The sequence below is a fragment of the Symphalangus syndactylus genome, chromosome 4 (assembly GCF_028878055.3).
Source record: "Symphalangus syndactylus isolate Jambi chromosome 4, NHGRI_mSymSyn1-v2.1_pri, whole genome shotgun sequence".
NCBI lineage: Eukaryota > Metazoa > Chordata > Mammalia > Primates > Hylobatidae > Symphalangus > Symphalangus syndactylus.
Genome location: NC_072426.2, coordinates 157,491,998 through 157,502,541, shown reverse-complemented (window position 1 = coordinate 157,502,541; position 10,544 = coordinate 157,491,998). Strand labels below are relative to the sequence as shown.

General features: G+C 40.6%; 1 protein-coding gene across 1 annotated transcript; it reads left to right on the top strand.

The window, feature by feature from the left end:
* The first annotated feature begins 2,940 nt into the window (after positions 1–2,940).
* Positions 2,941–4,142, top strand: LOC129480186 (myosin regulatory light chain 12B). The gene has a single exon (XM_055273922.2). The coding sequence runs from the start codon at positions 3,487–3,489 to the stop codon at positions 3,892–3,894; it is 408 nt and encodes a 135-aa protein (XP_055129897.2). The 5' UTR covers positions 2,941–3,486; the 3' UTR covers positions 3,895–4,142.
* The last annotated feature ends 6,402 nt before the right edge of the window (positions 4,143–10,544 follow it).

Genomic DNA, 10,544 nt, shown 5'->3' with positions numbered 1-10,544 from the left:
TAATCATTATAAAATGATCCTCTTTATGTCTAGTAATAATCTGTGTTCTAAAATTTGCCTTGTGTAGTAATGGTCATTCCATTTTTCTTTTGATTAGTATTATCATGTTATATTATTTCCCATGTATTTTCTTTTCACCTACTTGTTTCCTTATATTTAAAGCATGCTTCTTATAGGCAACATAGTTGGATCTTGCTTTTTTATTCAATCTGACAATCTCTGACCTTTTATTGTGGTATTTAGGTCTTGACATTTAATTTTATTATTTATATTATTGGCTTTAAATTACCACATATTCAATTGTTTTCTATATATTTCATTTGTTCTTTGTTACTTTTTTCTTTTTTGTCCTTTTAGTGTTTCTCTAAGGTTTATAATTTATGTCTTTAACCAATCACAGTCTAACTTAAAATAATAACTACTTCATAAATAATATAAAAATCTTACATCAATATACTTCCATTTCCCCCTTCCCTGATTTTGTACTAATGTTGACATACATTTTACTTCTATATATGGCTTAGACCCCACAATACATTGCTACTAGTTATAATAATAAACAATCAATTATCTCTTAAAGAGTCTTCAAAAATAAGAAACAATGTTATATTTAATCACACATTTACTGTTTCTGGTTTATTTTATGTCTTTGAACAGATCCAGATTTTCTTCTCTTTTTATTTCTTCCTAAAAAACATCCTGTAACTTTTCTTATAATACAGCTCTGCTGGTGATGATACTTTTAGTATATTTTAGCTGAATATAAAATTTTAGGTTGACAGATTTCTCTTTTTAGTGCTTTTAAGATGTTGCCCCACTATCTTCTGCTTGCACTTTTTCTGACAAGGTGTCTGATTTATTCTTATATTTATTCCTCTGTATGTAAGGTGTCTTTTATTTCCCAGGATGCACTTAAGGTTTCCTGTTTATCATTGCTTTTAACAATTTTGAATATGATGTGACTTGTAGTTTTCTTCACATTTCTCGTGCTTGGGTTTGGATCTGTAGTTTCACAGTTTTCACCAAGTTTGAAAGTTTTTGGCCATTAATTTTTCAAATATATTTTCTGTCCTTTTTGATCCTTTATAGATTCTTAATCACACATGTATGAAACTACTTAAAGATGTCCCACAACTCACTGATGCTCTGTCCATTTTTATTGTCAGCCATTTTTCTCTCCGTGTTTATTTGCAGTTTCTATGGCTTTTCTTTAAGTTTACTACCTTTTCTTCTTCAGTGTCTAAACTGTGATTAATCCTATCCAATATATTTTTTATTTTAGAAATTGTAGATTCCAAAAACTTAATTTACATTTTAAAAAATATTTTCCCCTTCCTTAATATGTTCAATATTTCTTCTATCTTCTTAAACATATGGAATACAGTTATAACTATAATTTCTGTCTAGTTCTCTTCCTTGACTTTTCTCTTCATGAGTCATATTTTCTTGTTTCTTTGGCTATCTGGTGATTTTTTGTTGGGTGCCAGACATTGTGAATTTTTCTTTTTGGGTCCTGGATTGATTAATATTCTTATAGATATTCTTGCATTTTGTTCTGGGATGCAATCAAGTTGCTTAGAAACAGTTTTATTGTATTTAAAGTGATAGAAAAGACTGATGCACTCTTTAGCTTATACAGTATAGGCATACAGGCTATCAGAATCAAAAGAGCTTGAGGTAAGTTAAGCCTGAGGTCTACTTTAAAGGGAAAAGCTAATTTAATACTCTTCCAGAGTCAATCAGTGCTGATTAATTTTTCTTTAATTTTTCAACTTTTAGATGTGTGGATACTACAAACAAAAAATTAGCTCTGTGTGTCCTTTTTTGTTTGTTTGTTTGTTTGAGATGGTCTTACTCTCACCCAGGCTGGAGTGCAGTGGCAAAATCACAGCTCACTGCACTCTCAACCTCCTGGGCTCAATGGATCCTCCCACCTCTGCCTCCCAAGTAGCTGGGACTAAAACTGTGCCCCACCACACCCAGCTAATTTTTAAATTTTTTTGTAGAGACGAGGTCTTGTCGTGTTGCCCAGGCTGGTCTTGAACTCCTGGGTTCAAGCAATCTTGGCATCCCAAAGTGCTGGGATTAAGGTGTGAGCCCCTTGCACCTAGGCTGAATGTCTGTGTTTTCTACTTACACTAGAAGAGGTGTAAGTGAGATTTGCAAATTTATTGCCAGCATAATAGTGATGCCAGTTTGTGAAGACCATTCTGGAGTAATTGAGATGCTGCCTGGTTTTCCTAGCATTTTTCTTATTTTCTTTCTTTCCCTATGTGACTCTACCAGTCTGACCCCTGATTTATCCTCTGAAACCCTCAATGAAGTCAGGAACATAGTCTGAGTAATAGCAGAACCTAAAAGATTTCTTGACATGTAAAATCTATAATAGAGTTGAGATTTTAATAAGACTGTAATTAGTGTATTGTGGGATGTCTTCACATATCTGTAAAACACATGAATTTACATAAAAGATTTATCCCACAATTTGGGGAATCCACTAATTGAGTTTACTGAAAAAATTATGCATTAGACTCTTGAACAACATAAGTTTGAAGTGCACAGGTATGCGCAACTTTTTTTTTTTTTTGAGACACAGTCTCACTGTCGTCAGGCTGGAGTGCAGTGGTGTTGTCTCGGCTCACTGCGGCCTCCACCTCCTGGGTTTGGGTGGTTCTCCTGCCTCGGCCTCCGAAGTGGCTGGGATTGCAGGCGCACACCACCATGCCAGGCTAATTTTTGTGTTTTTGGTACAGACAGGGTTTCACCCTGTTGGCCAGGATGGTCTCGATCTCTTGACCTCGTGATCTGCCCACCTCGGCCTCCCAGGGTGCTGGGATTGCAGGAGTGAGCCACTGTGCCTGGCCACAATTTTTTTTTTCAATAAATACATTGGAAATTTGTTTGGAGCTTTGTGAAAACTTGAAGAATTCACAGGCTGGGCACGGTGGCTCATGCCTGTGGTCCCAGCACTTTGGGAGGCCGAGGCGGGCAGATCACCTGAGGTTGGGAGTTCTGGACAAGCCTGACCAACATGGAGAAACCCCATCTCTAGTAGAATTACAAAATTGGCCAGGAATGGTGGCACATGCCTGTGGTCCCAGCTGTTTGGGAGGCCGAGGCAGGAGAATTGCTTGAGCCCGGGAGGCGGAGGTTGTGGTGAGCACAACCACAAAATTCGCAAATCTATTAAAAGTTAAATTTTATGAAAATATACACACCGTACATGTCAGCAAATTTAAAATGCAGTATTAAATCATAACTCTATAGCCGCCACTGTCGGGCCACAGTCCCGCGCTCTTCGCTGTCGCTCGTCATCTCGCACAGGGTGGCTCCGGTTCTGGTATTTGGCGCCAGAATTAAACAACCACCAAGTTGAGCAAAAAGGCAAAGACCAAGACCACCAAGAAGCGCCCTCAGTGTGCAACATCCAATGTGTTTGCCACGTTTGACCAGTCACAGATTCAGGAGTTCAAAGAGGCCTTCAACATGATTGATCAGAACAGAGATGGTTTCATCAACAAGGAAGATTTGCATGGTATGCTTGCTTCTCTAGGGAAGAATCCCACTGATGCATGCCTTGATGCCATGATGAATGAGGCACCAGGGCCCATTAATTTCACCATGTTCCTCACTATGTTCCTCACCATGTTTGGTGAGAAGTTAAATGGCACAGATCCTGAAGATGTCATCAGAAATGCTTTTGCTTGCTTTGATGAAGAAGCAACAGGCACCATTCAGGAAGATAACCTGAGAGAGCTGCTGACAACCGTGGGGGACCAGTTTACAGATGAGGAAGTGGATGAGCTGTACAGAGAAGCACCTATTGACAAAAAGGGGAATTTCAATTACACTGAGTTCACAAGCATCCTGAAACACGGAGTAAGACAAAGATGACTGAAAAGAACTTTACTGAAACCTTCCAATTACATTGTCTTCCTCTGTTTCATTTCTCACACACTTCCCCCACCCTCATAGAACCTGTTGCATGCAACTCAGTTTCACAGCTTTGCCTCTTTTTTTTAAAATATATTTATTCCAGAACTTTTTGCCACTTAGCACTTGTATAATCAGACTGGAAATGGGGATGAGGGCATAAATTGTATTGAAAAAGAGATTGCCAATAAAAATCAACAAACGTGAAAGCCCCCCCTGCCAAAAAACACATACCTCTATAAACTAGTATGTACTGTCCTGCTGTAATTGTGTAACTGCCTCCTGCTTTACTGACTCAGGCATTGCCAGTATCTGCTTAAAACTCTGTGATGCTCATCATCAGAGCAGTTCCTCTCTTCCGTAAACTGTGTATCACAACAAAAAGTGATCTCTTGAAAAAAAAAAAGAAACAGTTTGTTTTGAGGCCTGATTTAAGCTTTTTTAGGGAGAACAGAACAGGTTTTATTCCAGGGCTAATTCTTCCCCAATATGAAAGCTAAACCTTCTAATTACTCTATGAATTATAAGGTTTTCCAACATTGGCTGGTGGGAATACAAACTGTTCTGGCCCCTGGCTCCCTTTGTTCCTTTTCGGCAGTTCCTTTTCAGCCCTGGCTAGTTTCCTCATAGGCACGGGCTGATCAGTATTCGACTGAAGTCTCCAGGGCGACCCTCTGCAGATCTCTGGTGCTCTTTGTGTAGCTCTCTCCCGTCTAGTACTCTATCCTGCCAACTCTGTCTTGGTCTCCTCCAATTCCCAAGCTGTCTGCTTAACTTACGGAAACTGCTGAGTCCCCTCCCTATGTTATGACTTGGATACTCTCGCCTGGCACTAACTTGGGTGAATCATATGACTCAGTTCTCTCAGGGAACACTAGCCTGTGATGCTTGATGTTAAATATCTGAAAACCATTGTCATATACATTTTGTCTAGTCTTTTTGTTTGTTTTTAGCAGTTTCAGGTAGAAGGGTAAATCTGGGTCCTGTTGCTTCATTCTGTTCATAAGTGGGTGTCTTGGTAAATTGCTTTATTTAGTCAGGTCATTTCCCAGTTACATCCCTAGGTTCTATGTCTAGGTGCTGTAGTCCGTGAATCCTTGCATATCTGCAAATACCTTTATTTCGCTGTCACAGAGAATGATAACTTGGCTACATATAAGATTCTTAGATTGTAGTCCTTTTCTTTCAGTATTCTATAATGTTCCCTAGTATTCCGTCTGATTCTTAGCGTTGCAGAAAAGAAGTCAAATGTCAGCTAATTTTTCCCTTTGTACTCAACTTGTTCAAAAGGTCAAGAAGTTTTCTTTAAAAAAAAAATTGTCCTTGTAATTAAGAATTTTTAAAAACTGGGTATGATCTAGGATATGATCACTCCAGTACGGAATGTATTAAACTTTTTCTTTTTTTTTCTTTTCTTTTTTTTTTTTTTTTTGAGAGAGAATCTCTCTCTGTCACCCAGGCTGGAGTACACTGGCGTGATCTCGGCTCACTGCAACCTCTGCCTCCCGTGTTCAAGTGATTCTCCTGCCTCCGTCTCCCGAGTAGCTGAGACTACAGGCCCCTGCCACCACACCTGACTAATTTTTTGTATTTTTAGTAGAGAGGGGGTTTCACCGTGTTAGCCAGGATGGTCTCGATCTCCTGACCTAGTGATCCGCCCACCTGAGCCTCCCAAAGTGCTGGGATTACAGGCATGAGCCACCGCACCCGGCCACGTATTAAACTCTTTCAAACAAGCTTTTCTTCAAACAGGCATAATTTCCCCCTACTTCCTTCATCATTACCTTTCCCGTATGTGCATCTTTTTTCTTCTGCTGGAAATCCTAATACAGGCTCATAATCCATTATCTCAAGTATTTTGGTTTTTGTTTTTATTTTGTTGTTATTTTAAAAAATAAATTTCTCACAAATATATTTGATGGAAAAACATACCCTTTACTTATGTGAAGCTATTTTTAGCCGTAAAAATATTAGTGTGACTATATGTTTTGCTGCTGAAGAGCTAAAATGTTTGATTTCCGGATCTATCCTACATCCTGCTTGGGATGTTATATCGTATACACAGTATGTAATATATATAACATGCAATATAATTTCTAGAAATTGGAAAAAATCTAAATTCCAAAACTCTTCTGGCTTCAGTGGTTTCACAGAAGACATTGTAGGTCTGTAATCACATATTTCTCTCCTGGGTCTATCCTCAAGGCTTTTTCTCAGTATTCCCCAGCCTGAATTTTCCCTCTAGGTTTATGTATTCTTATCCACTTGAATTTTCCAGCTACTAATAAAGTCTCATTCTTATAATCATTGACGTCAATTTATGTATCCTCATCTTAACATTTGAAAATCATGCTTTTATTTATACTGCAATTAAATTTCTTTTATGCTCTTTCCCTCTTTTTGATAAAGATGTTATATGTTTTCTCCCGGAGTTCTATTTTACTAGGGATCTGTAATAGTAATTATCTTGCATGAGAACTCCTGTACTAAGTCTTGTAGTTGTAAGAGTTCAGTCTGACTGCAAATGACTGGTTCTTTCTCACCACCATATGAGTAAAAACAGCTACTCAGGCAAGATAGGTGTTTATTTTCACATAACCATGGACAATTCAGAACTGCTGGTATGCGGACTCCACAATTTTCAGGAACCAAATCCTTCTATTTTGTTGCTTTGCCATCTTTGACGTTTGAATTCCATGTTGTGGGTGGGGTCAACTGTCACATCAGCAATCAGGCCAGCAGGAATGAGGTAAGAACTGGAGCAGGACACAGCATTTCCCTTTAAGGACATTTCCTTGAAGTTGCATTTGTCAGTTCTCTTTCCATTTCATTGGCTGGAACTTAGTCAAGTGACCACACCAACATGGAAGGCAGTCTGAGTAATGTAGTCCATATTTGAGTGGCCATGTGCCTAGGTAAAAAATCTTCATAGACTATGGGGAAAACAGATACTAGGAGACTCCTTGCAGTCTCTGCCACTGGCTGTTGGGTACCTCATTTTCCTCTCTCTTCTTATTACTCTATTCAATCTTCAATCAAGAGTCAAGATCAAGTAGTTGGGTCTCTTATGTGACACAGACACATGAGTGGTAGGGGGCCAGTGACCTACATCCCTATGGGGCAAGGACTCTAGTCAACTGTCTCTTAAGACATATATCTTCTTGGGAATGGTAAAAATAATGCAGTTGTAGCTTTGGTGTTCATGGATACAATAATAAAATATTGAAATACAAAGTTTGGAAGCATTGGACTTGAATCAAATGGAAGCAGAACAAATAACAACTTTGATGATAATAATCTTCACATGACACTTTAACTTTTCGAAAATGTTTCCACATTCTGAATATTATTGTACTTGATAGTGAAAATAATCATAATTTGTTGAAACTTATATTAGTTCCCTATTGTTGCTGTAAGAGATGACCACACATTTAGTGGCTCAAAACAACACATATTTATTATCTTACAGTTCTGGAGGTCAGAGTGTCAGAAATAGGCCTTACAGGGCTACCATTAAGGTGTTGGCAGTGTTGATTCCTTCTGAAGTTTCCAAGGGAGATTTCATTCCGCCTCTTCCAGCTTCTAGAAGCCATCAGCATTCCTTGGCTTGTGGCCTCACCCTCCTGTGCTACTCATGCTGATCTCCTGCCTCCCCCTTCTAAGGATCCTCCTGATCACACCAGGCCCACCTGGCTAACCCAAGATAATCCCCCATCTCCAGATTCTTGTCTTCTTCACACCTGTGAAGTCCCTTTTGCCATACAAGGTAACATTCACAGGTTCCAGAGATTGGGGCATGTGTTTTTACATCATGAGTGTTGTGGACTGAATGTGTGTGCCTCCTCCAAGTGCATGTATCACAATCCTAACCCCCAATGTGATGACGTTAGGAGGTGAGGCTATTCATGGGGGTTCAACCTATGTCACGAGGGTGGAGGCCCTGTGAATGGATTAGTGCCATTATAAAAGAGACCCCAGAGAGTGCTTCGGCTTCTTTCAGCCACAGAGAAAAGCTGGATGCCCATAAGCCAGGAAGCTGGTTCTCATCAGACACTGAGCTTTTCAGTGCCTTGACCTTGAACTCCCCCACCTCCAGAGGTGTGAGAAAAAAATATTTACTGTTTAAGCCACTCAGTCTATAGTGTTTTGTTATAGCAGCCCAAATAGGCTGAGACAGTAGGTTTCATTATTATTCAGGTATGGTGAGGGAAATGGGTCAGGAGATGACTGCCATTACGTAGAGAGTGTGTTACTCACAATTCAAGAGCAGAGATCACACCATGCCATGCAGGGCCACGTGGGGAAGCACCAGGATCAGTCCGGCAGCAGAGGGAATGAGAAGAAAATGTGGGCGAGAGAGTTTATTATGGGTTGTGAGGGGGAGATGTAGGACAGGCAAGCAGGTGTAGTATTGCCCATTTTAAACAATTTCACTGGGCTCTAGGGCATCGTGGCTATTTCTAGTTGTTTAATATCTGCCCCTGGGGTGATTAGCGCAGGGGGATAGTGGCTCTGCAAGTGAGAGCTAGATAAAGGGGGTCACCGGGGGGTTGGGCTTTGGATTGGTGGCTTGCATACGAAAAGCACACTTGTAGGTGAGTCCCTTACTACTACTAGGAACTGACCAGCCCTGGGAGGGGGAGTCTTTCCAGGATCAGCAAGACCCCAGAAGTCAAAACATCAGAGAATACAGAAACTAAAAAGGCTTGATTAGAACAACATGGACATCTTGTAATATGACATTCAGTATAAGTGTTATATTCAGTTTACAGATGAGAAATTTGAGACTCAGATATTAAATAACAACTGCCACACAATCTCTAAGACAGAATTCAAAGCCAAATCTGCCCAAATAAAGCTCATTCTCCTTAAATAAATGTCAATATCCCCATTTCACAGATCACAACCCTTTATCAATGAAAACAACTCTATGCAGGTAAGGGAGGCGTCCTTCATGAATTCTTCCTCCCATTTCCACAATTCTTGCAATTAATCAAACAATCTGAGCCAGTCTTCACTTCATGAGAAAAGCTGTCTCCAAAATGCTGAGGACATAAACAACTATAGAACATAGTGACTTTATAGCAGAAAATCTCCTACGATGTGGAAGAAAGGAGACCTTCGTCATCTTTCCCTGTTGTGGACGTCTTCTCAGTGTGTTGAGGTGTGCTCTGTGACTTCCGTGGAAATGGCATGGCTGTATCTTTCTACGCATTTTGCAGTCATTCCCATCTGCAAATACCATTCCTTCTGTAAATAACAGTCACTCGTTAACTCCAGGAGCTATTGACTTCCCTTTCTTCAATAAACACTTCTGTGGGCTTGCTGTCTGCTTCCTCATTGCAGCCATGGTAACTGTTGTTGGGTAATGCACAGTTGCCAGGCTCCTGAACGGGAGTGAGATTTTTTTTTAAACCTGATGTCACATCCAGGACAAACAAGAGAAGTCCTTTTAACCATATAGGACTCCTATATAACAAGAGTCTTTTAGAAGAGAGTCTATGACCTAAGGTGTCCCCTCCAACTACTTTGGTAAGGGCCCTCCGCCCACAGAGAGCTGCCTCTATTCTGAGATGGAGAAATAATGATTAGAGACTTTACGCATAAAATGCCTGCTGTGCCAGCATCCATAGGTGGACCAAAATTCAGTTAATCCTCACAACTGCCTTAAACATAGGTACTAATATAATTGCCACTTTACAGATGAGAAGAGCTAAAATTTGGAACATTGAGCCCGATGTCCAGCAATGAGAGTGAAGCTGGGATTTGGACCCGTGTGAATGATTCCAGGTTAGAGTGTGTGCTGTAAAACACTCTTGCTGGTTCACCTGAAGTTTAGGGCACATACCGTTTTCATTATGTGTATTTTACTACCCACTAGCTTTCTTGTTCTAGAGGCGAGAGGATAGGCTCTCTTCTTCTCAGCGAGTGAGCTTCTACCCAGAAAATACAGACTTTCAGGAAACTGGCAAAACCAAGGCAAACTTTCTCTAACGAGGAGAAAGGGAGAACTCTTGACCAAAAGAGAAAGTGACGGGCAGCTATGACCAACTGCAAGACCCCTCCCCTCCACACACACACACACACTCATACACACACACTCACACATACCCCCCCCACACACACTCTCACACACACTCACACATACACACACACTCACACACACAATCTCACACACACACACACACTGAGAAAGTGAAGGGCAGCTATGACCAACTGCAAGACCCCTCCCCTCCACACACACACACACTCTCACACACACTCTCACACACACTCACACATACACACACACACACAATCTCACACACACACACACACACTGAGAAAGTGAAGGGCAGCTATGACCAACTGCAAGACCCTCTCCCCTCCACACACACACATACACACTCATACACACTCACACACTCACACACACACACACATACACACACTCACACATACACACATACACACATACACACACACACTGTGAGAAAGTGAAGGGCAGCTATGACCAACTGCAAGACCCCTCCCCTCCACACACACACACATACACACTCACACATACACACACACACACACACACACACTGTGGGAGGTGCACTGCCCTGATTGCAGCTGGTGGACGGCAG

Bases quoted from the DNA above. Each gene is read 5' to 3' on its own strand.
- LOC129480186 (XM_055273922.2), top strand. From the start codon at position 3,487: ATGATTGATCAGAACAGAGATGGTTTCATCAACAAGGAAGATTTGCAT.